The sequence below is a fragment of the Nesoenas mayeri genome (genome assembly GCF_963082525.1).
Source record: "Nesoenas mayeri genome assembly, chromosome: 2".
In the NCBI taxonomy this organism is placed as follows: Eukaryota; Metazoa; Chordata; class Aves; order Columbiformes; family Columbidae; genus Nesoenas; species Nesoenas mayeri.
The window spans coordinates 42491780-42519677 of NC_137543.1; the positions used below are offsets into that span (position 1 = coordinate 42491780).

Sequence of the window (27898 nt, forward strand, 5' to 3'; positions counted from 1 at the left end):
AAATTGTTCCTGTGGGTGGAATCTGCTGCAGGTCACGTCTGGGAGAAAAGGTCACACCACAGCTCTCCCTGTTCCAAGAGAAAATGGGTGAAGTGGGAGAAGGTTCCAAAGAGACCATATTGCAGTCGTTCAGTACTTAAAAGGGACCTGTAAGAAAGATGGGGACACACTTTCTAGCCGGGCCTGTTGCGATAGGACAAGGGGTAATGGTTTTAAACTACAAGGCCCCATCCCTGGAGACATTCAAGGTCAGGCTGGACAGGGCTCTGAGCAACCTGATCTAGTTGAACATGTCCCTGCTTATTGCAGAAGGGTTGGACTAGATGAGCTTCCAACCCAAACTGTTCTACAATTCTATGAAATTATTGAGTTTTAACATGAAATCTGACCCCCTTCACAAAATAAACACACAATGCAACAATACACATGAAATGCCACGACAAACATCTTACCTGAGTCCTGAGGGGAACGACCTATTAGAGACCCGTGCAGGAAAAAGGAACCCGGGGATCCTGGTGGACAGCAGGATGACCATGAGTCAGCACTGTGCCCTTGCGGCCAAGAAGGCATCCTGGGGTGTATTAGATAGGGGGTTGTTAGTAGGTCGAGAGAGGTTCTCCTCCCCCTCTACTCTGCCCTGGTGAGACCACATCTGGAATATTGTGTCCAGTTCTGGGCCCCTCAGTTCAAGGACAGGGAACTGCTGAAGAGAGCCCAGCACAGGGCAACAAAGATGATTAGGGGACTGAAGCATCTCCCTTATGAGGAAAGGCTGAGGGAGCTGGGGCTCTTTAGTTTGGAGGAGACTGAGGGCTGACCTTATTAATGTTTATAAATATGGAAAGGCTGAGTGTCACAAGGATGGAGCCAGGATCTTCTTGGTGACAACCAGTGGTAAGACAAGGCGTAATGGGTTCAAACTGGAACACAGGAGGTTCCACTTAAATATGAGAAGAAACTTCTTATCAGTGAGGGTAACAGAACACTGGAACAGGCTGCCCAGGGGGGTTGTGGAGTCTCCTACTCTGGAGACATTCAAAACCCACCTGGACACACTCCTGTGTAGCCTCATCTAAGTGTTCCTGCTCTGGCAGGGGGATTGGACTAGATGATCTTCTGAGGTCCCTTCCAATCCCTTACATTCTGTGATTCTGTGATCTTAGCTACCAGCATGGGAAAAACACAGTTTAGAGCATGCTCTGCCTTGTAAAGCTGTCACTACTTTAAGCAGAACCTTGAAATTGGGTAGAAAAACATCACTCACATGATTGATATCTCACTGTAAAGGGACAGCCAGCTTACAAGTCTTTAAAAGCTCAGAAGCTCAGTTCCCTGAACATTTCTCTGTAACCCGCAGGACACTCCACACCAGCCCAGGCCACCCCACAGCTCTGTGACTCATGAATCCCCAGTCCCTGCACAGCTCATGTTTCTCCAGCAACCCTGAGCCACGCTGGGAGCAACCAGGAATCCAGGTAAGGTCATTCCAGACATATCGACTAAAAGATTTTAAAATGTTAGAATCATAGAATCAATTCAGTTGGAAGAGACCCTCAGGATCATTGCGTCCAACCATGACCTAACTCTAGCACTAAACCATGTCCCTAAGAACCTTGTCTAAATGCCTTTAAACACTTTCAGGACCAGTGACTCTACCACTTCCCTGGGCAGCCTGTTCCAATGCCTGACAATGCTTTCCAGGAATAATTTTTTCCTAATATCCAATCTAAACCTCCCCTGGTGCAACTTGAGGCCATTTCCTTTTGTCCTATCACTTGCTACTTGGGAGGAGAGACCAACACCCTCCACACTACAACCTCCTTTCAGGTAGTTGTAGAGAGCAATAAGGTCTCTCCTCAGCCTCCTTTTCTCCAGGTTAAACAAGCTCTGGCTTGTTTAAACAGGCTCTTTTCTCTGCTAAACAGCAGACTTCTGACCTCCTAGGCTGGAGGTTCACCAGGAGGCCACTTCACAGAAGTGACATTTATGTGGTAAATAGCACGATAGAGAGGGAAAACAAAACTTTGTTCATGTTCCAAAAAGATTTTCTGCAGCAAGAATCAGGTTCAGTGTACTTGATAAGCACCTAGCATAATCTGAAGTTCCTAATGTTTTAGGAATCTTTCATTCATAAACTGTATTTTCATAACAGATTTGAGTCAGGTACAGTACACGAGACAAGAACACACACTAAAGGAGGGATAAATCAGAACACAAAAAGCTACCTGTGAAAATAACCCAATTTTGTCAATAACAGGGACCCCCAGCAGCAGTACTATGCATCAAAGCAGCCTAATAATCACAGCAAAAGAGAGTGTGTGTTTAATGTTACACCATTGGTGCGAAGACTTCTGCAATATATTTTATGCAGCCATGCTGATAAGAATATTAATGTTGTTGAGCAAAAACTTTGTAGAAAAATGTCCCTGCTGCTTATGGACCACACCAGTGGGAAGGAAGGATGTGAAAGAAGGATAGTGTGCATTCAGCTGCTGTTTGAGCTGCCAAAATAGCATCTATGTCAGCCAGATAGCACCCGGCAAATACAATGAGCAGATTGACTTTCTGGGAGGAAATATCTGACAAAGATGTATGGAATAGAAGACAAAGAACAAAGTATTTCATTTTGATAGAAATGTGTTTGCCATATTTATTCGGAGTCAGTCTAAATATTCGGAATGGACAGGACCGATCCAGTAATTTCAATACAGAGTGCATGAATAGCCTAATACATTTCAAGATGAATAAGAATCATTGACTCTTTAGCTGTAAACCAAGAGATTTAATTTGGTGATGAAGGCATCTGATTCGCTGAGGACAAATGAGTTCTGTCTAACAATGCTGTTTGCTGTATATATGCTGTTTTTCCTGTTTCCTATTACTTGCTAATTTATATTTACCTATTTAAGACACTGCAATTTCCCTTTTCCCCTAAGCCTTATAATACAGCATAAAACCGATTTTTACAGGAACACTCAAACCACAGACATGTACAAATTAGACTATAAAAGTGCAATATAATCTGACAGATGTATCTGGCTACTTGAAAGCGAGTTTTAAAACACTGGAAAGCCAAATACAGGCGCAGCTTTGCAGAGCCTGACTTCCAAACAGCGTGCGCAGACTCGCCACTCTCCAACACACCGGGCTTCAAGCGGACTTTCCCAGAAGGGTTTCCCTACTAGGCGTTCGCTGCCGCCGCTACAGCCGAGAGCTCTGCCGCACTTGCCGCCGCCTCCTCTCCCTCAGCGGGCCGGCCCGGGCAGACACGTCGAAGGCCGGGGGAGGAATCGCGGGTCGCTGCCCCGGCTCCAGGGAGGCCGCGTTAACGTTTCACCTCAGGTTCGCGGCCGGGCGGCAACGACTCCCCTCAGCCGCGCGACCGCCCGGCCGACACCAGTCCCGCCACCGCGGCGGCAGCCAATCGGCTCCAGGGAGGCTGCCCGGGAGCGGTGCGGGGACGCGCTTCGGGGAGCGGGTGGGCGCGGGGCTGTGGGCGCCAGGCGCGCTCCCCCGCCCGCAGCCGCCGCAGCGCCCCCGGCTGCCGCCCGCTCGGCCGCGCCCCTCCCAGCCCGCCGCCCGCCTCACCCCGCCCTCCTGGCCCGGCGCCCGTCCCGCCTCCCCGCTCCTGGCCGCTGTCCCGCTGGCCGCCTTGCAGCCCGGTGTATGTGCGGCAACAACATGTCGGCACCGCTCCCCGCCATCGTTCCGGCCGCCAGGAAGGCGACGGCTGCCGTGAGTGCGGGCAGGGGTGCGAGCCTCGGGGAGGCGCCGGCGGGCAGGGGTCCGCCCTGGCGGGTGGCGGCCCCCGCCGCGCTTTGTTCTCTGCCGTGACCTCAGCCGCGGGTGGGGGGCGGCCGCAGCGGCCCCGAGGCCTGAAGGCGACGCCGCGGTTACAGGCCCGGCGGTGAGGGGGTACGGCGGGGCGGCCCGGCCCGGCCCGAGCAGGCTGACAGTTCTCCCCTGTTACCTTACCGCAGGGCTCGGGGCCGGGATCTCGCTCCACTCGCGGCCGGAGTGAGCGCTGGCGGGGGAAGGTCACCGGTGTCGGCGGGGGCCCCGCGGCGCCGTGTGGCGGCCCAGGGCGGGCGCGGCCGCTGATGGCGGCGTGGAGGCCGGGGGGAGCGCCGGGTGGGAAGTGAACCAAGCAGAGGTTTCCTCAGAGAAAGTCGTGTCGTGCTTCGAACTCCGTGGGATTTTGCGTGGGCTCTGTGGTTCGTGGGTTGGGTGCGTTTATTGTTCAGTGATCTTAAACAACCGTGGTGGTTTTTTTGTTTTGTTTTTTTCCTTTAGGTCATCTTTCTTCATGGACTGGGAGATACCGGGTACGTGTTCTGATCTGTTGCATACTTAATAGTTACTACCGTTTCAAATATAAGGCTGCATGTTTTAAAGGTATGGGCTGTTAAAAAGTTATTTAAGGTTCTTATTTTGCCCTTACTTGACTGTAGTGGCTAAAAACAGGTGAAACTTCATGTATGTTTGAATGATGGTGACAGCTATTTATTTAAAATTTCCCAGTGTAACTCCTCAAAAGCTGCTTCTTTCTTTTCAGTCATTTACCTAATTTGCTCTGAATGTGTTCACTCTTTTGTTCTGGAGTTGAACTTAGTGGAAAAATAACTCCGTGGGTTTCTGATCTTTCACTTCCCTGAGCGTGGGCTTCTTGTATTTCTTGTGCTTGTGTACATCTAGACCTCTCTTTTTTCCAGACTTGCAGATTGCTGATTTGCTAGGAGCTGCAGTTAGGCCATGATTCCTCTTCAGTATGCCACACATTAAAATCCAGGCTTACTTACTCATCTGTGCGAACTCCTAAGTAGTCACCTGGTGTCTCCAGGTTTCTCTTCTGAAATATGGTCTTCAGACTCCAAAAAAAAAAACCCCAAACAATCTGTGCATTACCTTGTTTGCCTTGTTTGTATCATTTCCACATTTGAGTAAAAACAGAAAGAGTAGGGAATTTCTGGGAGGCGTTACAGGTGTGGTATAATGTTTCACTTTAAAGCTTGTGTGTTTCGAGGTTTAAGCATACATTCATTAAAACCATTGAATCAACAAGTTAGGAGTGTGTTGAAACTATTTTTGGTAGAAGACTTCAGAGGAATTGGTACTTAGATACTGAAAATAAGCATGAATGCTTTGTGTATTGTGCTCCATTATGAGTGCAATTATATAGGGTTTTTTTAAGAACTTAATTTTTTTTATGTGTAGTTTGAATGTTGCCTCTAGATTGAAACTTACAATGTTTAAGACAAACTTTTTCTGGAGAACTTAAAAAAAAAAAAAAAAAAGGTAAGCTGTCAAATTTGAAACATGAGTAAGCTGGACATTTAATAAGTTAAAAGAGTGAAGTCTATGCACTTGCCAGTATTCTACAAGTGGAGATGTTTGCTCTCATTTGTTGTGCTGACCCACCACCTTGTTTGCATTATCTGCTGGTTACACGCAGCTGAGGCAGCAGGACTGCCTGTGTCTTGGCACCACATGTTCAGCAAATGATTGTAGAATCTTTTGAGTCTTTGGAATTTGAGTCCTTCCAAATCAAGTTGATGTTGGTTCTGGCAAAAAAAACCAAACCACAAAGATTTGCTCTCTAACAGAAATTGTATTTCTTATGCAAATGTTATGCAGTTTCAAGGTTGCAAATGCACTGGGCACACTGGAAATATATGCATTAAGTTATAACACCTCTGCAAATACGGTGATTGAGCTGTATTTGTTCCTCTAGTTCACTGCAGATCAGATTACCCTAAAACTGCCTTTGACATACTGCCAGTTTTTTTTTTTTTTCAAAAAAACCATAGGTCTGACGGGAAAAATAATTGTTTGAAGAGAACTAATTAACAATTTTACAATTTCATACTGTTTAAGCTGACCTACTTCACATAATTTTTTTTAAATTACTTGTTTCAGTTCACCAGCTGTAATTTTCTTACTCTGAGAAATGTCTAATAGAGGTTATGTTCTTTTTCTTTCTTAGTTCCTATATAAATGGTACTTAACGATTGGTACATACTTGTCAAAATCTGAACAAAAGGTACAGCATAGAGGATTGTTCTGAAGAGTCTGCTTAAATGTGCATACAATATTGCTTTCCAAATTTGTAAATTAATCTTTATAGTTGGCTAAAAAAAGTCTTATTTCTCCTTTAGATTTTTATTTGGCCTTCTATGATACTGCAAATATGCAAGAATTATCAACCACAATTTGTTAATGGTATATATTTTTATGGATTGGCAGGAAGTAGGCTGAGGTATGCAGCCAGTGTTTCAAATGTCTGTGCTGTCTGTGTGTTTGAAATGTCTTTAACTTTAGGTAGCACACGTTAACTTTTCAGGGTGATATTAAAACTAAGCCAGCATGCTTTTATGGCTTGTCTGGTGTTGGTCTGATTAGTTCTGCTGTGTCACTGACAAGTTTGTTACAGGTGCTTTCTGCTTAGCATCAGCTTCCTAGTGGATGAGTTAGGAACACCGAATAATGAGAAAGATCGGGAAATACAGGTACTCTGGCATGTTTTTGAAAGCGAAGTGCAGGCACAGGCATTGGTTCTACACAGGTTCAGATTTGGGTGAAGCTCAGTTCATGTCTAGATGAGCCCTGGAGTGAGTCATTTGGAGCTATTCATTTAAGTTAGGCTTTTCAGTTTTCTGGTTTGTGGGAAGCTTGATAGCTCATCTGCTGTGCAGATCTTGCGTTATTCTCTGCATTCATACAGCATGTGCTTGAGATTAAAAAACTCCCTGCAATCTGAAGCGGTGTTCATGACTGCCTGAATCTGAGAGCATTCACTCTGAGCCAGAGTTAATAGGTCTGATTGTTTAGGTTGGCTCCATGTGGATTTAGCTTGGATGTCAGTTTGCTTCTCTCCTGCATCAAGAAATTTGGTTCAGAAAAGCAAAGCTGGTTGTGAAAGAAGCTGCTTTAACTCTACAGGAGCAGAAAAGCAGCCTCTGGGCCAGAGCTGTCTGGAAGCAGGATAACTGTGTGTGTGTGTTGTAGCCCCCAAGTTGATAAACTAGCCAGATACAGAGCATGCTTTGCCTGGAGCCACAGTGGTATTTCTTCAGCTATGCCGTGACTGTGATAGTCAAATTAGATAAAATGTCTCTGGCTATATACAACAAATATTCAGAGGCAGAACAAACCTTATAAGTTTAGTACTATATTCATAGCATACTGCAGTTAATGTAAAAATTTTCTACAAGTGTGTTTATATTGATTTAATTCAGCATATTTCACACTTGCGCTGTGCTGTTGCACCAACTTAGAAATAAGAGCTAAGCCAAAACATAAATGCAATTTAATATATTTTTCTGTTGGCAGGCATGGATGGTCAGAAGCACTTGCAGGTATCAAAAGCCCCCATGTGAAATACATTTGTCCACATGCGTAAGTTTGTAACTTTTCTTGTTTTACATTTTTCTGCAGAGTTATTTATTAAGACACTTGCACAGATGAAGTCAAATAGGATTTGAATGTCTCTGCATTTTGCTGTTATATTAAAAATCACTCTAAAGTAATGTTGGTACTATGGTAAAAATGTTCATGTTTTGCCTTTGTTACTAATTCAGACTGAAAACATATTTGGAAAATGTTATGTGCAAAGTGAGATTGTTTTGACTTTGTTTTCACTGAGTTGAGTTGGTAGTTGCCTTTTTTTTCCCCCCCAACAGTCATTTGTTAAAAGGAATATTTTTTAATATTTTACTGACCACCAAATATACTTCGCATTAGGTACATGTACTTCTTAAACTCAGGGGCATGTACAGTAGATGAAATTTCCCCGATACCTACAGCAAGTTTCAGATATTCACAGGATATTCATATTTTCAGCAAGTAATGCAATTTGAGCTGTCTTTGTGCAATTTGAGAAGTGAAATATTTCTAAACAGGGTCAGAAGTCAGTAAATAAAGCATTAAGATTTATCTAGTATTTACTTAATGATAGGAAAAACTAGTTAAGTATAATCTTAAATTATTTGAACACAAAATTGAGATTGTCTTTTGCTCCAGCAGTCTTGTGAGAAGTGGAGCAGGGATGATAGGGAGATAATAAGCAATGTTTTGGTGTATTACTGATTAGCCAGGCTGTGATTTATGTATTTCTTTTATCACGTGGGTGCACTTGCTGAACCATTCAGAAAGAGCTTAGCAATATCTGCTGTTCTCTTGGCTCTCCCTTTGTCTTCTTTCAGTCTTTCCCCACATAACTTCTATTCCTCAGTTTCAGTAGATTAAAACTATCGCCAGATGTGATCCATGGCATAATCTCCTCCAGTTGCCTTGGTGTTGTCTGAAAAGCAGCCCAAGGGTGGGCATAAGCCCTGTAGTGGAGGCGGGTGCTGCTTCAGCAGGTTCAGCTGCTGAGAGAAGTGCCCATGGCCAGACTGGTACCCACCACTGCACTGTGTCTGGCTACTTCCTTGGGTTTCCTGATGCTGCTGTGGAAGGTGCCTTCACCCACTGTGTGTGTGGGGAGGGCTGTGATAAATAACTGTTACTTAGAAATAACTAAATGAGATATAGAAATATAAAAATATATATATGATGTACATACATTCATACATGTATATAAAGCAGACTGCTGATGCTTTGCTTGCTCTCCATAGAGAATGGTAGTTCAACACAGAATATTAAGTATGCTTGAGCTGGCAGGTTTTAAGAGAGATTTATTGAAGAGATGCTACAAGGTAGTTAATGGTAATTATGGCTTAAAAATAAGACAGAATTAGGGGTATGTAATTTCATTATGTAACTGCATCTACATTATTGAATTTCAGTGTATATCTTAATGTCAGTGATGTTCATTCTCATTTCTAGGCCAGTCATGCCAGTTTCTTTGAACATGAACATGGCTATGCCATCATGGTAAGTATTTGTTCAATTACAGACGATGCTAATCAAAAGATAGCTAGGGGTTTGAACTCATTGTTCTTAATTAAAAATCATGAACAACCTGAATGGCTGGTTTTAATCACATGTGAGTATAAACAACTTTACTTTAGTTCTGTTATAAAAGGCCTCTAATGAGTATGCTCTGATTTTCTTTTTGTATCTGTGGTAATTGTTATTTCTCAGGACTAATCTCTATGTCTTAAAATACAAAGCCAACTTTATTTTTTTTAGTATATTAGTAAGTATAGTCTATAGTCTGTATTGTGTATGAATTCATAGTAGTAGGGAATTGATGTAGAAATATTATTGCTACTAGTGAGTAATATTTGGTGGGTGAGTAGGATATTTAGAAACTGTTCTTTAGAACATCCATTCTGAATAGAGAACAAGAAAAGTGTGGTAGATTTCAGTGGTCTTAAACCAGTCCTCTTTATGTTTTTATTTTTTTTTTCCTCAAATAACTTGTTTTATTTTTCCTGTATTTCTTCAAACAGCCTTTTAATATTGTACGTGCAATGGATAAATTGAAATTCCTGCTGATATTTTTGCAGCAAATATCAAAACTGAGCTGTGTAATCTGCAGTAAAGTACAGAAGACATTGAAATTCAGAAAAGCTTTGTTGACTAGTTCTAGACTTTTAGCAACATTCACAGATTGTCCACCATTTCTTGTAACCTGTGAGTGGTTAGTAATAAAATGTCAGCTACCCTTTTTATCTGGAAAATATCCCAATTTTATTATTTTTGTTTTAAGGAAGTGGAATGGATGCTCTAATGAGTAATACTCTTGTTGATATTTTTGTAAGGTTTGATATCATTGGGCTTTCTCCAGATTCACAGGAAGATGAAGCTGGGATCAAGCAGGCAGCCGAGAATGGTATGCTTAGGAATACTTTTTATGTCTTTAAAAGTACTTACATGTATTCTTAAAAAAGAATTATCAGTCTGAAACAGATTTTATAAAGACAAAATTATTTGGGAAGGTAATATGTATATCTTGTATTGTTGCTGATCAAATTTAGCCAAGTGCCTTGTTCATTGTGGGTGGGTTGTTTGTGTTTGATTATGTTTGATTTTTTTTGTGTGGGTGTGGTTGTTTTGTTTGGTGGGGGTTTGTTTGTTTGTTTTGGTTGGGGTTTTAAAATTTTTTTAAACTACATGAGTAAATAGAGTAACTCACCAGCATAAACACTTCATACTATCAACTATGAAATGTACATGGGAACCAGTGTCCTTTTATTTAAAGAGCTTCTGGGTAGCACAGTAGGTTAGAACTGTATGAGCATCTACCTCTGATGCTGAGTGGTTGGAAGAGGATACCATCTTCCTGGTAGTGGGGCTTTTGCAAGACTTACTTGCATGTTTTTCTTTTTGGAAATGGTACAGTGGCACTGGAATTTCTGATCATGCTCTAGATCTTTTGATACTTTTCAATGTACAGTAGACTAGATTTTCTTTCACTAGCTTTCTATTGACATGAGGGGGAAAGTCTCTCTCCTTTTCTAGACTTTCTACAGAACAGAGTGGTTTTTAACTACTGGCCTTTATTTATGTTGTAGTTAAAGCACTGATAGATCAAGAAGTAAAAAATGGAATTCCTTCTAATCGAATTATTCTGGGAGGCTTTTCTCAGGTAAGGTGTGATTGGAAAGAACTGTGTATTTTTCTGTGGAGGTAACCTAGCTTTCCTAACATGGGAAATCCAGGAACCTGAACTGAAAAGAACTGATGTTACGTGCTTCTAAAATTTTAAAATGTCAGTTTTCCTTAACAAATGAAGTCTTTTAGTTTTATGCAAATAATTACTCTTCACTGGAAAATTACATATATGTGGGGAAAAAAGTACTAAAATTAATAGTCTATTTAAAAGTCCTTATGCACCTAACTTACGTAGCTTTGTTTGAAAATCTTGCTGGTATTTTAAATTTCATTTGTTAGGTATTTGACGGTTTGGTTGTATTTGGGAAATTCTGTGGTAGGCAGGTTTATAGATTAATTGATCCATACACCAGCTCCCTAGTCTGTGTGCAAGTAAATTAAAATATTCTAGTTGTGCTTATACTGTTGTGATTGATAGTTCTTTATTTTTTTGTTTTGTTTTTTTTTCCAGCTCTTAGTTATGATAATTTGCTGTTTTACTTCTAATTGATCACATGAAATTAGATAGGAAGGTGAAGCACAATAAAAGTACAGGAATATTTGTTTTAGTGCTGGTTCTAAGGAGGAATAGTTTGGAGTGGAAAAACACCTTTAAATTAAAAACCAGAGATCTTGAAACAAACATTAGAAGGAATATTACCATCACCATTGTAATGCCTGTATCTGTTTCTCATAGGGAGGTGCTTTGTCATTGTATACAGCTCTTACAACACAACAAAAATTAGCAGGTGTTGTAGCCCTCAGCTGTTGGCTTCCTCTACGGGCTTCTTTTCCTCAGGTATTTATGGTTCTTTCCTAAGCTTATTTGCAGTTGGGGAATGAGTGCATTTGAAGATTGTACCTTGTGCAGGAATTAGTGGCCATTGTTATTACTGAATATTGACAGTTGTTTGATAACTCAGAAGTTTTTAAAATAGGGCCCTGGATTTCTGGAGTTTGACAAGCAAGTAAAATGAGGAAATACTCAGTAGCTGTCTCTGCTTAAATGTGTTCCTAGGAAACTTAAAGAGTACAGGAAATTTTCCTTGAACATGAGTTTTCTATTTGTTACTCTTTCCATCTTCAACACACTGTCTTACTAGAGACCAGGTATTTAAAGAAAGTATCAGGTATCTGCAATCATGTTTTTCTGTTCCATAATTAGTGCCAAAATTTTAGGTTTTTGAACTTAATATGTTGTCAGGCACAGAGCTGAATTAATAAGGAACTTGCAGACTATTCATTGTGGTTTTTCCCCTTCAGAATTCAACTTGCTTTGTCAGACTACAGGGCTTAGTGCCATGGGATAATTTTATCTCAAAGGTGTTAGCCTTACTTCCGTTTATTGTCTCTTCCCTCCTCCAATTCTGCCTCTTAACAGGGCCCTATCAGTGGTGTCAACAAGGAGATTCCTGTTCTTCAGTGCCATGGGGACTGTGACCCGTTGGTTCCTTTAATGTTTGGTTCTCTCACTGTTGAGAAGCTAAAGAGTATGATAAATCCAGCCAACGTAAACTTCAGAACTTATTCTGGCATGATGCATAGCTCATGTATTGAGGTAATTTTATTAATATACAGTGTTTCAGCTGTGTATGGTTAATTTTTTTCCCTCAAAACAGATATGTATTGGGTGTGGGGTTTTTGTGTTGGTTTTGTTGCTTGCTTGTTTGTTGGTTTGCTTTAACAAGTGCTTGATGCTACTGCCTTATTTTAGTGAGTAACTGAGTGCCTGGCTGAAAAAGCATCCAAGGCAAGTTTATGTGACTAGTGGGAACTTCCTTGTTAGACGGTATTTTTGGGACTATGCTAGTTGATCTATAAAATAGTCTTTTTTATTTTTCCTAATTTTTGTTATTTGCTTATTAAAAAAAAATTGCTGAATTAGAAGTCAGACTTTCCCAGTATTAATTCAACTTGGTATTTTGGAGAGAAGAATTTTGTTAGTTCTATAGATGGAGCCATCAAAGGAATGGAGAGCAAGGGTTGATGCTATAGAAGAGGCAGTCTCAGAACTTCTGTTTATGGATCTGGCTCAGCAGGCAGCTGAGCTGATGTAATGGTTTGCTGCTGCCAGAAGGGGGTGGACTGGTTTCCTCTGTCCGTGACCTTGTGGCCCTCTCGTCTTATACTAGCTCTGGAGCTGATCAGAAATGTCTTTGAACTTTTTGAACTTGCTAAAATGGCGAAAGCTGCTGGCTTCAGTTTTTGCAGCTGTAGTGAGCTGAAGCATCAGAACTCACACAAAGTATATGATGGAAGCAAGAAACAGAAGAGGAGGCCAAGAATGGATCTGCCATTTGTCAGCAGTAGTAACTTTGCTAATTTGGATTGCTTCATCTTGTGGGATCTGTACCTTTGGACAACCTCTTTGGGACATTTACGCAGTTGTATTGCATTTAGGGAGTAATAGCACTGAGTTGTTGCACAAATATATTAAATTGTGCTCTTTCTTACAACATTGACCTAATTAAAAAAAAAGCTATATTTTTTTTTAATGTGGCTTGATTTCCATTGGTAGTTCACCATATTGCTTTTCCTTAAGGGAGGAAGCATCTTGAAGGTGAAGCTGAATGATTAGGAGGAAAAGCTGCTGGCTTTTCATGCTGCTGCTGACTTGCTAAGTTTATACATGAAGCTACAGCCTTTGCTGCATTCAAATCCTGTCACTCCTCAGCTTGGTGCTGTTCAGATCACTTGATGTTTAATAAGTAGCTTGCCTGCTCAACTTCAAAGAGAGAGAGGAAAAGTAGTCTTTGCTCTTTTTCTTGTGTTTTAGCATCTTCTGAGTGCATAGTGCCTAAAGAGTTATCAGCCTTGACTTCTGTGCAGAGTGGTATGATTTTATCAAGTAACTAATTACTCAGTATTTGTAGCCCAGCTGCTTATTATGACTGAAATGTTGAAACACTGATTTAGTGTAGCTGAATATATATTAGTAGGGAACTTCAACTAATAAACACTTTTATCTTTAAACAGGAGATGATGGATGTAAAACAGTTCATAGACAAACATCTACCTCCCGTAGACTGAAATGATGTGCGAGAAGCCTTCTGTATAAATACACCAGCATCAACTGTGGTAGAGTGTTAATCTTTTCGTATGCCTGATAGGAAGCATTACTTCTATACCTGCAGTGTTACTACTGTATTGCAAATTTATATTTAGGATGAGGTTTGAATAATACACATGTACAATAAATGAAAATCTTTCTAGTATTAATCATCCACTGGTGGGACTGTATGAATGAGGCAGCTAGGTAACAATGACAGAATGCAACCTAAGCATACTGTTTTAAAATATCTGATTTTATTTTTTTGATTAAACCATTTGTACAAGTAATTAAAAACTAAATTTAAGTGAGCAACATCAATGTGACTGGTTTAGTTATACTTGAGACATGATTTGTTCTTAATACTCACTGAAAATACAGTAAAACATTTCCTTTATGTAATGGATGCATAAAGTATACAACATGTAATGTAATGGGCATATGATGGTAGAATAAATGTTACTAAGGACAAAGCTTTAAGGATTATATATTGTTACGCCAGATAAGGAGGATTGTTCTAGAATGGCTAGAAGTCAGCTAAGATATTTCTTATCTTTAAACCACCTCAATTTTAGCTGTTTTCATATAGCTAGATATTGTGGAAATTCTAACGGGACTCATTCCTTGTTAGACCATTGTTTGTCACTTATTGTCTTTTTTTTATTACTATAAACTCACGTCAAATGCTGATTTGGAACAGAAGTCTGAAGAAGTGCGTAAAATTAATTAGAGTTTCGTTTAAAAATTCCTGTTTCTGTACTGAATATTCATCTTGTGCTTTAGTCTTTGTAGCTTTCATTTGTGTGGAAATGTTGATATATTTCACATGAGCAATTCCAGCATATAATTTTGTTTTATCTGTCTGCTTTGGAGTAACTAACTGAAAACAATGCAGCTGTGCAGTTCTGTGTATTGTTGAAGTCTCATCTGCAACATAGCTGTTGTCAAATTTGAAATTTTTTTTAATAGAAATGTAAGTGCAATTGAGATATAACTTTAAATTTATACCATCTAATACTTTCTTTTATTGCATGTTGAGACTTGACTATTTCTGAAAATGAACAAAGAAGTCTATTTTTGAATATACCATTCTGCAGTTCCCTAGATCAGTATAGCCTAGGAATATGAAGACCTACTGTGGGAAAAAAAAAGCACGTCTACAAGATGCAGAATGTCTCTTCTTTCAGAAGCTCAAAAATTCTAGAACACAGTGGGTTACAGAAATTAATGCACACTCAAGAGGTCTTTGTAGCTGAGAGCCATAATTTGCTTCTGGAACAGCTGTTCTTCTGTAGAGTTAGAGGCTGTCACCACACTAAGAATGTTTAAAAAAATACACTACGTTTTTTTACTACATAGTATGCTGCATAACAATGTTCTATAATATGTTTGCAAGAAAAGATTATTTTTGTTTTGGCTGCATATGTTGTGTCAGCACTGTGTTTCATACCTGCATTCGAGGTACTTTCTCTTCTCCCAACTTAATCAAGTGGTCCTCTTACAGTGTATAGGGATTTATGTCTGAGACATCTGCCAGCACAAATACATAAATGGGGAATTACACTTCTATATCCCTTCTTTAACAGGGCTGCAGCCAGAAATCTGGCTTGTTCACATAGTATGAATTCTAGGTTTTCAGTGCTTTTTTTCATATGTATTAACCTTAATTTTTAGGAAGCTATTTTTCTTTTTTAATCCAGTTTCTCTGGATTATTAAACATCTCTTAATATGTAAAGTTTAAAAGGTTTATTTTTTTCTAGATGGTATTGAAACACTTTAAGATATTCCATCTCTCATTGAGAGGGCATGTCTATTAACTTTGAAGTTTAATTAATCTTTTTCCTCAATCATTCTGTTTTATAGATCTGCCAGTTTGTCTTTCAGTTAATTTAGTTCACAGAAGAAACCGTAATACTCTTATTGTAGTTGTGCCAAAGTTCTGTTGAGAAAACATTATGTCCTATTTTGGAGTCATTCCTAAATTGCGTTAGCTAATTTTGCAGTCCTGCTAAATTGCAAACTTGGTAAGCAAACTGTATGTTATTTCTCCTAGATTTTAGATTTATCCTAATTCCCCTGTTTTCTAAATAACTCCCTGAATATTGGCATGTTTCCAAAGTTCTTCACAAGCTTCTAATTTTTCTTATATTATTTTCTTGTTCTGTTTGTAAATTGTTCAATGATGTTCAGGTGTCTTGTTGAACTTTTGATTGACTGTGCATACATTTCACATATTCTTTCTTCTGTTAGAAGGAGTTTAAAACAATTTCTAAGATGTTAAAATAAGATCAGTCCTAACTTCATTCTGCATTAGCTTCATAACACTTTCTTCAGTTTGGTGAACTATGTTCACAGCCTGTGGTCAGTTTCTAGTGCTTATGCATTTTAATCCAAGTCTGCTTCAACTGTTGTCTCAGTGATGCTTTCAGATGTTTTTCCAGAAATGCTTTATGTGCTAACTTTGTTCAAATATTCAGCTATCATAACAAGATTTTGTTCATACTGTTGTTTTGCCACTTGCTTTATCTACAAAGAGCTGTGTTACCAAAGTAAATGTAAGTAAACGTTGTGACTTATTCTGAATTTCTGTATTCTAGGAAGAATTCTACCCCTGCAGTGTGTGGGGTTTTTTTGTTTTTGTTTTTGTTTTTTCAGGGGTAAACGAGTATGTTGTAGTTGAGGGTTGTTATAGAGCCCAGAAGCTGGAGGAAACTTCAAGGAAATATCCTGTCTCCGCCAGTATCACAGTGTCTATTTTGAGCTCTTGTCTTCTGTAGCTTCCCAGCTAGTTGGAAAGCTGTGTGTATGATCTTGTAGCTGAACTTCTTCACTGCCTGAAGTGATTTGATACTGGAATGGTTGTCACAATTGCATGTGTCTTTAGGCTGAATGATCGCTCAGTCTGGAGTAGGAGTTTTCATAATATCCTATTAAAATGGAGAAGCTGAACTGTCAGTATTGTAAATGTGAATGTCATATCCTCATAAACTGCAATTTGAAACTGTCCAATAATTAAGTTTATTTTTTTGTAATGTTAGACTTTCTGCAAAAGGAGGTGATGTCTGTCAAACTTCTGAAAGCACTGATATGAAAATACCTGACTTGCAGATCAGTGTGTTTCTATGGGTATCTAACTCCCTAATGCATTTTTAATTTCAAAATGGTACTTAAATTTGACTGCAGTTTTGTGCAGTCAGAAGTCTGACTTCTTGCTGAAATATGTCTTATCAGACAATCTTGCCGCCATTCTTGAAGTAAACCTATACTGAGCTCTGTACTGTGTTGAGGGCTTTATGATTTGGTCTCATCCTCCTATCTTGTATAATTACAACACAGTAGATTTATAACTGTACACTGCAACTGGTATTAGAACTGTTAATTAAAACATGTTCTCTCTAATGAAGCATACTGCACTTCATTGAAGTCATTAGGATGCATCTTTTATGTAGAGGTGCTGTTTGTGTTGATGGATATGACTGAGAACAAATTTTTAAGATGTTAATGAAGCCATATGTACAAGGCCTGTGTATCTTAAATTTTATAAAGAAATACTGAACACTTAGTCTTTGTATTATGAAGTATAAGCCATTTATATTTACTATAAGCATCTAAGATGTAATTTACTTGGTTTACTCATTTTATTTATGATGAAAACTCTTAACTTTGGGAGTTATTCTGTAGTAAGGAAAATGTGAAAGCTTTCCATTTTTATCATTGTGAAATAAATTTCAGTCACTGTTTGGTAAAGTACTAACAACTTTTTTCCACACTTACCTGAAAGAAGTCAAGCTTTCATGTGCTGTGAAATGGACATTTCACAGGCTGCTTGCAGATGTATTGCATGGTAATATGTCCATAATACTGCAATACAAAAAAACCGATGATTTGTAATTACTGAAAAGAAGATCACCAATTTATGTTTTGCTACCTTGTTGAGAGAATGCTAAGTAAGTATGATTTGATTTTTTTCCATATCCTGGATTAATTTTATTTTAGCTTGTTTTCTTGGAATTTGCAGTAATTTTGAAAGGTAGAAGAAATGTAAGTATTTTCTGGTAGCCTTATTCTAGCACACTAAAGAGCCTCAGTCTTCTCACTGTGTACTACTGCACCTTTCTTGGGGGGTTCTGTGACGTCTGGGAGCCTTTGAAGTTACATTAGGCATAGCATACATACCACTTTACGCATTTGTTAAACAAGCAGTTTTTAGCTCAGGAGTTACATGATGCTCTTTAGGATTAACTGTAATACTTGAGGCTGATCAGTGGTACATGTAGCATGGGGCATCCTAGAGAAAACTAGAGACTGTCTAGGAAGAGATGCTGAGGAAACTTGGGAGGGAATGGGATGTACATGTAATAAAGGTACACCTTCCCCCTCAAGCAGTTTAAAGCAACTGAAAAGCGGCTTGTGTCCATAGTCTGCAATGTATTTAAATGCCTGTAGTTACTGCTTCTGTGTTCACAAAAGTGAAGGCATTTTGCAAAGAACTTATTGAAAACACCAGAATTTGAAAATCATACTTGGTCTACCTTCAGGCTGAACCATTATAATCTAGAGAGCTAGTGTGAGGAAACAGAGAACAAGAGGGGAGGGAAAAAACAAAACAAACCAACCCACAACAAAAAAAATACCAAAACACCACCAACCCATCAGTTGCATAACCATAGAAAGAACTAATCAAGATGCATGTTACTGTTTCAGAAATTTTTGAAGAAAATCTTGCTATTGTGAGGAATCGGAGCTCCCATTTGCTACAGCTGCCCTCAGGTATCTGTGGTTGGACTCATCGCATCTTCTGCAATGCCAGGGAGCAGTTGGCTGAGTTGAAATTCTGTTTTGGTAGATATAAGTCATTCTTCTACTGAGAGCTCAAATAAAGAGGAGAGGCATAATGGGTGTAACACGTGGTTATATAAAACCTTTTGGAGAACTGTGAATTTTAGATTTTGCATAGTTCTGTTAGCACTTGATTAGAGGAGCCTTTTTCATAGAGAATGGAAATGGACGATTTTAAGTACCTTGATAGAAGTTCAGGGATGTTTCACTACAAATTTTGTGTGTGCTGCTGTTTGCACCCCCCAAATTTAGCTTGGAGAAAAGGAGAGTGAGGGGAGACCTTATCACTGTCTTCAACTACCTGAAAGGAGGTTGTAGCATGGAGGAGGTTGGTCTCTTCTCCCACGTAGCCATTGATAGGACAAGAGGAAATGGCCTCCAGTTGTGGCAGGGGAGGTTTAGATTGGATGTTAGGAAAAGTTTCTTCATGGAAGGGGTTGTCAGGCATTGGAACCAACTGCCCAGAGAAGTGATGGAGTCATCATCCCTGGAGGTGTTTGAAGGATGTACAGATTCAGTGCTTAAGGACATGGTTTAGTGGAGAACTTGGCAGTGTTAGGTTAGGGGTCGGACCTGGTGGTCTTAAAGGTCTTTTCCAACCAAAATGATGCTATGATTCTAATTTCTCTAGATGATCTCTCATATCGAATGAGGCTAGTCAGTAAATGCTACAAGATCTCATATGTGCACCCCCTTAGGAGAGCCATCTATGCCTAGGAAGCGTTAGTGTTGTGAAAGGTCCTGTGGTCTAGCAGATGACAGGCTCTAGTGAGTCAGACACAGGCTCTTTGCAGCAGCAGGTATATTATATTCTTTAGAAAATGTTGCCAAAAGATTTGTGAGAATTCAGTGTAACAAATAGTGTGTCATTCTTTCTAATGGCTTTATTTAGGAGGAAGAAGCTACAGGGGTAAAGGTTGCATAGTTTAACTTGTTCAGTCTCTTCCCTCTCCTATTGCTCTTTGGACTTAGAGTGGCACATTATAGAAGAAATTGATGCTGTACAAAGCAGCTTGGTTTAGAGCCATCTAAAAGATAACAACCACAGAGAGTGCTGTGTATTTCTTTGCAATAAGGAATTGTTGTCATAAAGATGATAGAGCAGCTAATATAAAGAATCTGGTTAGTACTGGTTCAGTTAATTGAGTGTCATTCAGATATTGTAGCATACAGTGTGAGCTATGTTTTATTTTACTGCATCAATTTGCAGACAAAGGATATGCATTACCATCTGATTAATCGTTGATTTCCCTACTGAAATATTTCTGATGCTACTTTTATTAGCTTAGATGTTAAAGAAGTATGTGTTCCACTACAGTCCAGCAGCAGGCCTTTTTTAAGTGCTGTGTAGCATTTAATTTACTTTTATTATTTCCTTATCTGATACATTTCGGATGCTAATAGATTTCATCTTCAGTTTTTTACCTCTTTCAATGCATTTCCGATGAAGGTGTTGAACTGCATTTTTTGAAGGCATTAATACTGGAAGACTTCATTCCCAAACATAAGTATATTCAAACTAACCATGCTGACTGATTTTGAGGTTTCTAGTTTTCTGATAGCATTATCCCTGACCTAAACTGCACCTACTGTAGAACACGTACAAGCGTGTTTATGATACAGTGTAGCAATAGCTCTCAGCTGCTAACAACTTGTACTGTTTTTATCATTGGTGTGTTTGTGGGGAAACATGATGAGAAATTTCATTTGAGGTTAGCATATTATTTACACTCAGGTACTAGGTTACTGCATCCAGACAAAATGGAATTTAACCTGAACTGGCACAATTCCTTAAATGTTGTGGTGCTTGTCCAGTCCGTGGCCTGAATCTAACCTGTGGGAGGATCCCGTATAGCTCCTAAATAATTTTAACTGCTTCTTATCAGTGTATGTGCAGGCCTTTCAGCTGGCAGACACTGCGACCATTGTGTGAACTGAGCAATACGTAGGAGCACCTGAAAAGCACCTGTCTCTATATGGCTCCAAAACACAGGACAGCCTTGCTGCGAAGTACATGACACAGAAGTGCAGCCACAGTTCTTGCTGTAATCATGTCCTTCAGTGTCGTTTCAAGGAAAATGCCTCTCGCCTCTTCTCCAAAATGTACATATTTTACAGTCCTCAGTTTACAACTCAGGCAGCCACAGCATTAGACTGCTCACTAATAGATTCCAGAAGGATGTTTAAGCGCCTTCCTGCATCTTCGTAAGAGATTATCTTCATGCAATCTTTCTGTAACCTTCAGATATGCCTACCATTTTCTTGAAGTAAATGCTTTTATTTTACAGTTTAATTATGCTGTTCCTTTTCTTCAACAGCAAATCACAGTAACAAAGGCATGTAACTCTGTTCATGAACAGAATTTCATTGATGGTGCATATTATAAGTTAGTGGAACTTTATAGCGTGTGTCTCACTGGAACAAGATTTGGGCTGATTTAAGACATGGGAGTGCTGTAGCACATTAGAGTGCGATGAAGTTTATCTCCAACTCTTGTGCTGACTCTTTATCTTATAAATCCTGAACTGATTGTAAAATTACAATTTGAAATGCTCGATCCATTTTATAGAAAAGTAGCTCTTTAGAGATAGACTTAAAAAAAAAAAAGCACCTTTTCAATTACAGGTGAGAGCATTTTCCATCCTTCTATAGCTAACAAAGTTACTCTGAGCCTTCAGCTGGCTGAAGAAAAGCTTGAACGCAGGAAGCGAGTTGCTGGTGCCACGTTTTGCCGTGATTTACGCGTGGTACGCGCAGGCAGAGGGTGAGACACTGTAAGAGGTCAGAACGTTTAACCGTACTGGTGTTGGGCTTTTCGGGAGGGCGGGCGAGACCCACCCACGCAGCGCCCCCATCCCCGTCCCCACCGCGTGTCGCTGCCGCCCCGCCCCACCGCCCCGCCCCCGCGCCGATGTTCTCGGCCTGTGGCAGAGCTGCCTGGCTCCTGTGGCCGGCGCTCGACGCGCGCTGCCTGGCGTCGCCGCTGTGGCTGCTGGGTCGGGGCGCTGCGCCGCGGCCTGGCTGCGCTGCTGCCCGCAGAGCTCGGCGGCGGCCCCGGCCGCGTACCCCGGGGAGGGCGGGTGAAGGGAAGCGGGTCTGCTCCGAGGGCTCCAGCTCCCCTCGCGCCGCGCCGGGCCCCGCTTGGGCAGCCGCAGCCATGACCACGGAGGACGAGATCATCCGCATCGCCAAGAAGATGGACAAGATGGTGCAGAAGAAGAACGCGGTGAGCGGGGGCGGGACGGGACGCGTCGGGAGGCGGCTCGGCGGCGCGGAGCCTCCGCGGGCCCCGGGCCGACCACGCACTCCCCCTTCCCAGCGGGGCCGGGCCCTTCCCCCTTCCCGCCGCGCAGCACCGAGCGCCCTTCCCCCGCCGACGGTTCTCCCCGCCGCGGCCCGGCGGCCTTGGCGCCTTCCCCGCCGCGGGAGGACGTGGAGCTGCCGGCTGGCGCGGCCCGCCCGCTGCGAGGGGTCTCGCCCCGTCCTCCGGCCCTCCTTCCCGGCGGGTTGGCTGCCCGCCGCCTCCCCGCGCTGCCCCGCGGCTGCGAGCGCGGCGCTCTCGACCGGGAAGAGGTTCTTACCGCGGGCACCCGCCCTGGCTCCGATCGGCGTTTCCCTCCCGCTGCCCATTCATTAAAATCCCAATATTTGCCTCACTTGAGTGTGGAGTGGGGAGGGCAGTCATCCTGGGGAGAACTGCAGAGGTGGTCTCTTACCTGGGTTATTTCTGCTTTCAAGCGTGAAAGCTGCAGTTTTATTTTGGTTGTGCAAACTTAAATGTGAATGAATAACCCTAATCCTGCCGCGGCAGGGCAGCAAGAGCTGTGTGGGTAAAGTGCTGAAGCGGATGTTGGCCACTTGGTCTGAGCCACTTTTTAAGCCCGAAACAAAGAATGAATGTCACTTTAACTGGGTTTGTCAAGTGAAGGAGTAACTTCTGCCTCAGAATGGTGGTAGAATTCAGTTAGCTTAGTTCAAGTGTTGTTCTCATGTATGCGTTTGATATAGGATTTACTTAGGTATCATATAATGTCTGTACTATTTCTAGATATTACACATAAAATAGCATAAAAGTAAATTATAGACTCCAATTATTGCTTCTTTATTAGGTGGGCATATTGTTATTTTCTTTTAACTTGTATGTTTGTGCTTGCTGCTCTTCCTACAAACTATTGGTTTAGTAGGCAAAGTTAAAATGTTTCTATATGTTATGATTAGTGCATTGAGTGCTAAAGCTTAGTTATAGTTTGGAACTGAGATGGGTGGTATTTCAGTTTATAGAAGTCTTAATGGGTGCAGCAATTTTTTTGTGCTTTTTAAGATAATCGAAATTATAAATAATGCTTTTTAATAAAATTTGCATATTTGTAGAAATACTGATTGCATTACAGCAATTAAATTTGTTTGGTTCAGAATCCAAACAAATTCATTGCAAGTACACACAGGCCAGGCGTTGTTATGTTTCAAAGTCCTTGATGTTGCATAGTATTACATCGCTTAGATCTGATACATTTGAACCCTGCAATGATACAGTGTGGGAAGAACTTTTTACAACCAATGTTTACTCACTTGAATATTTTTTTTCTGGTTTGTCCCCTGCTTCTTTCTTTGTATTTCTGTTACCCATGCTTTTTCAGGACAAAATAATTCAGTCTTGCTTTCTCAGCTTTAAAATTGGAGTAGCGGTTCTTTCTTATGAGGTGGTGAAAGCTTACCAGCTATGAAGTATTTCAGTATTGTGGCAATAAGAATGATAAAGTGCAGTTAATTCGGTTTTTTTGCATCAACTTCTGACAGTAGAAAGAAAACAGTAACTCCCAGGTAACATGAGAACAGGTGTTGAGGCTGGGGAGTGTTTGCTGCAGAGATCCCAGAGATGCTCCTGGTGACCACAGGGTGTTTCTCGGTGATCTGGGAGGCTTGGGAATTTGGATATAATTCCTAGCAGCAGCTGTGGGCGTGTATTCACGCTTTAGTTTGTATAACCTTGCTAACTTTCAGAGCTCTATGGAACAGTGCGGTGTCTTTGCTGGGCTCAGCGTCGTTCTGATGTGACCACACAGAGCTGTGCTGGGTTGCAGCCAGCGCCTGGGTCTCTGTCTTCAGCCCGTTCCATGAGCCAGAGCAGCACCACCAGCAGTTGTGCTTCTGTACTTCGTTTTTTCCAGCTTGTTACCGCACACAAGTGGCTCTGTTGTTGGTTTGTTGGTGTCTCAAAACCCTTTTAACTCTGAGGACCTGAGCTGCCTCTGTAGCCAGTACTTGAGATCTGACAGTTTATCTGAAGCATGTGTGTGTACCATGATAAAAAGCCTTACTTGTATGGTAGGAGAGGGGAAGTACAGGAGATTTGTCTGGGTTTTTTTACTAGTCTTTGTCATTTATAAGATATTTATTTTTAAATTACACAATGTGATCTCTTACTTCATCCTGCCTTACAGTTAAAATCCTAACTTTAGAAAAATTATTAAGGTAATTTCTATGAAGATATACTTCATTGTCTCACAAAGATGAAGCTCAATTGAAAAATACATTCCTATATAAGTACCTGCTCAATAATCATGCTCGGACAACCTCTCGTATTCCTTTCTCCATTTTTACTGAGCAGGTGTTTGGTGTATGTCTTTGAACAAGAATGTTCTGATGAAACCAATCAATAAAATAGGAAAAAAGAAAAGTTGTGATACATTTTCACTCTGAAGTTGTTAAGAATCAGACGGCAAGAGATGCTTAATCTCTTGTACAAAAGGTGATGGCGTGGCTTGTGACAAAGTGCTGTTTGCCATTTCACTGGGAGTTAGAGCAGACACCCTTCCTGAGTCACACTCTTGGTGATTTGCATTGGCTAAGTCTTTAATTGTAGGTGTGCAGATTTCACAACTATTTTAGTGAGGTGATATATGAAGTTCTTTAGTTTTGAAGGACAAAATAATAATTGCAATATTGTATTTACTACACTATGATATACGTAGTTGTGCCTTTACTTCAAATATTTGTTTGAAATAGATTTCATAATAACTGTGATTGGGTTAAAATGTATGTTTTGCCTTCCTATAGTTTGTAAGTACACCTTTCTTTCATTAAGTTACTGTAATGAATAGGTATAAAAAATAAGGTTGTACCATGGATTAGAATAATTGAGAATGGTTGAGTAAGTTTAGAGAAGAGAATGTAAAATTGTTCCTGTTATTAAATGTTTGCTTCCTTAAATAGAACAGAACTATAACTGGATAGCTCTGCTGCCTTCAGAAATGTACTCCATTTTCTGTCACCTCAAGCGTAGCTTTAAAATATGAATACAGAACATCATTCTGCTGTTATGATCTGATCAACAGAGAAGCTGAGAAGAATAATCTAAATCTGTATGAAACTGACTTCTGTTATTTCCAGTAACAAGGTAAACTGGAAGCCAACCAGCCAGGTGGAATGGACCATTGCCTTTCATTTTCTATACAATTATATAACTGCCATTAAAAGTAGATTTAGAATAATGTTCTTAATGGTTCACGTTTTTTTAAACAGAGAAGTCTTATATAAAAAAAAAATAGGAATCATAAAATATCTCAAATTGGAAGGGATCCACAAGGATCATTGAGTCCAACTCCCTGCTTCTTGCAGGACTACCTAAAACTAAGCCACATGACTAAGAGCATCGTCCAGATGCTCCTTAGACTTTGACAGGCTTGGTGCTGTGACCACTTTGCTGGGGAACCTGTTCCATTGACTGACCACCCTCTCAGCGAAGAACCTTTTCCTGATGTCCAACCTGAACTTCCCCTGACGCAGCTTCATCCCATTTCCTTGTGTCCTGTTGCTGGTCACAAGAGAGAGGGGGTCGGCACCTCCCTGTCCACTGCCCCCCTAAGCTGTAGACTCTGGGGTAAGGTGTCACCCTCAAGCCTTCTCCTCTCCAAGATAAACAGACCCAGTGAATTATAGTTCTACCGTGCAACTTTCAGTCTGGCTTTGAGGAAAAGAGAGCATTTGACTTGATGATAAGAAAAATGGTTATGAAAAACTGTTTAGTTGCTGTGAGTTTAAACTCAATTTGAATTTAATTTTAAAGCATCTAATTCTTGATACACCTAATATAATTGTTTAGAAAAGAGTGAAGGATTAGAAAACATCAGTGCATTAGAAATTTTGGTAACGTGTGTAGAAAGAACCTGTGCAGTTTTTGTTTGTTTTCTCACTAGTGGCATAGTTTATTAACCTCCTATGGATCATGTTACTAGTTTTGGAAGGTATTTAGACTGGCAATAATCAAGTTAGTTTTGCATGTACAATTCGAAAGGGATTTTACAGAGGCAAAGAAATTTTGACTAGACTATTTCTAAGATGAGGTGTAGAGAGCGCTACTTAGCATGAGAGTATCATTGTTATGCTGATATTGCAGACTACAATAACCTGTGCTTATTTTGAAATCACATACTGTGTACAGTTTCCTAATAACTTAATTGGTTTGGAAATAAGTATTATCGGATTATAGTTTTTTAAAATGGCACACTGAATTTCATTATTCACTTGGTTTCAGTTAAGAAAATTTTCTTCAATTTTATTTTGTTCTGTAGCAGAGCAGAGAATTAATTTGGTTTAGTTGGATCTGTGCTTTTACAGAAGATACCTCACTGATGGCTGTTTAGTGAAATAAATGCTTTAGTTTGCTAACTCAATTTAGCACCTGAAAACAGCATGACATTTCCCAATCTTGCATCATCGCTGCTAAAATTCTATATTTAAAAATTGAGAAGTTTTGTATATTGTGAATAAAAGTTTAACGGTTTTATCTACGATGGCAAAATAGTAAAAGTTCCGTTTTTAAAGTGAATTGGATTTCTGTAGGTGGTACATAGAGAAATGTTTGGTTTTAGAGGCTTGTTTGCTGTCAGATGTTTTTAAAATCAGGTTGTAGCAGACATTTGAGAGTGTCTGAAGCTGTGTGTGTTTGATTCTGACACAGAAGTTCCACTTTCATCTCAGCTCCTTGCTGGTTATTTTCTTTGTGCTATCTTTAGTGGTTAAATTGTAGGCCTGCAGATGCAGCAGGAGATTACAAGAGTTTCCTTGCAACAAGTATCATATTAGAAGCTGGGCAGGGAGAATTTAAAAACAAAGGCAAGCAAAATGCATATTAAAGTAAACAAAATAGGGTGAGTTAAAAGAGCAGTAAGGAAAGAGTAAGGAACCAAATTCCAATGCTCTGCAAAATGGAAATTTTGTGGGTTTGTTTTTCCAAACCTCATGAATTTAAAAAAGAAAAAAAAAAAGGGCGGGAAGGTGTAATGGGCTTAGCCAGGGTAGGGTGGCTGCTTCTGCGCACAGGCAGTTGCCTTCTGGCTGTTTGTAGCTCACAGGTTCAGAACCATGTGCACTTGAATAACAGCAAAATCATCTCAGTCTCTAGGAAGCTGCTGTATTGTGTGCACGGTAAGAAGTGGATGGTGTAGAGCTTTGCTTAAACAGAGTCGTAGGTCAGCAAGGATGTACAAATTAAATTATGGAACTCATATTTATGATTTTTTTTTTAAGTAAGGCCTGCATTGTCAAGGAATGAATTATTAGTCAGAGTAGCTGTGTATAGAGTGTATTAATGCCTAAGAGTACAATCTCTGAAAATAACTCATCTATCTAGAAAGTTGCTGCTTACACAGTATTAGTTTGTACCTTTCCTTATTGACTTAGCAAGGGGAAAAGGAAAATAAGTAAAACTCACCATAGCTGAATAGTGAACCAGTGCATTAGCTCAGATGTTATAGCACAATAGGATGGGCTCTGACTTCTAGACTGGAACATGTTGGTGCTTGACCAGTCTGGTAAAGGCTGGAGAGTGTTGTCTGCACTAATCTGTGCAACCTAACCTATGTATTTCATTGAATTTCATTTGAATTTAGTAGTCGAAAAATAAGACTTGAAAGCAAATCTTGCTCAGCATTTTTTATTTGGACACTCACAAAGTTGTCTTTTTCTGTTGGGGAAACTATAGCCGTGTCTAATAAAATAGAGCTGTCTGATCACAGTTTTTAAACCAGTCAGCTTTTCTGGCTTTACCATACCACCGCAAACATAGTTAAGAGTGTTGGCTGGATCTGTTTTATATATATATAGTTATATGTGCATATATGCATTACTGATGGGCCATGCAGAGCTTCTCAACTCCAAGTTCTTGAACTAAAACAGGTGAGGTTGTTCTGAACTGAAAATTGCTGTTATTGTCTGGCTTGTTTCTGATGCTGTTAAGTTAAGTACCCTTGAGGCTGTTTTCTTGAGGATGTGTGTTGGTTAAGTAGTAATTGACAGAATACTTTAATTGGCATTTGAATTATATGAAATAAACTTCTCTAGTGTTTGAGTGAATACTTTTATTTCTGAGTTAATGCCTGTTAACGCTTAGAGTTTGTGGAACAGAACATTCCTTGTCCTAGTGTTGTTTTGTGGATAAATTGGGAACTCATGGTTTGAATCCAGCCTGG

At 40.3% G+C, this 27898-nt stretch overlaps 2 protein-coding genes across 2 annotated transcripts in view; both read left to right on the plus strand.

Annotated features, from left to right (window-relative positions):
• The first annotated feature begins 3647 nt into the window (after positions 1-3647).
• Positions 3648-16866, plus strand: LYPLA1 (lysophospholipase 1). Its single transcript, XM_080338574.1, has 9 exons — positions 3648-3735; positions 4294-4325; positions 7330-7395; positions 8827-8874; positions 9708-9778; positions 10461-10534; positions 11237-11338; positions 11921-12097; positions 13516-16866. Exons 1-9 carry the CDS (start codon positions 3667-3669, stop codon positions 13567-13569), a joined length of 693 nt encoding a protein of 230 aa, XP_080194700.1. The 5' UTR covers positions 3648-3666; the 3' UTR covers positions 13570-16866.
• Positions 16867-21368: 4502 nt separating this feature from the next.
• The window catches only part of TCEA1 (transcription elongation factor A1), a 29358-nt gene continuing 22828 nt past the window's right edge, over positions 21369-27898 (plus strand). The window contains exon 1 of the mRNA XM_080338573.1: positions 21369-21654. Coding sequence (XP_080194699.1) covers positions 21586-21654 — 69 coding nt within the window. The 5' untranslated portion in view covers positions 21369-21585. The remainder of the gene's footprint in view (positions 21655-27898) is intronic.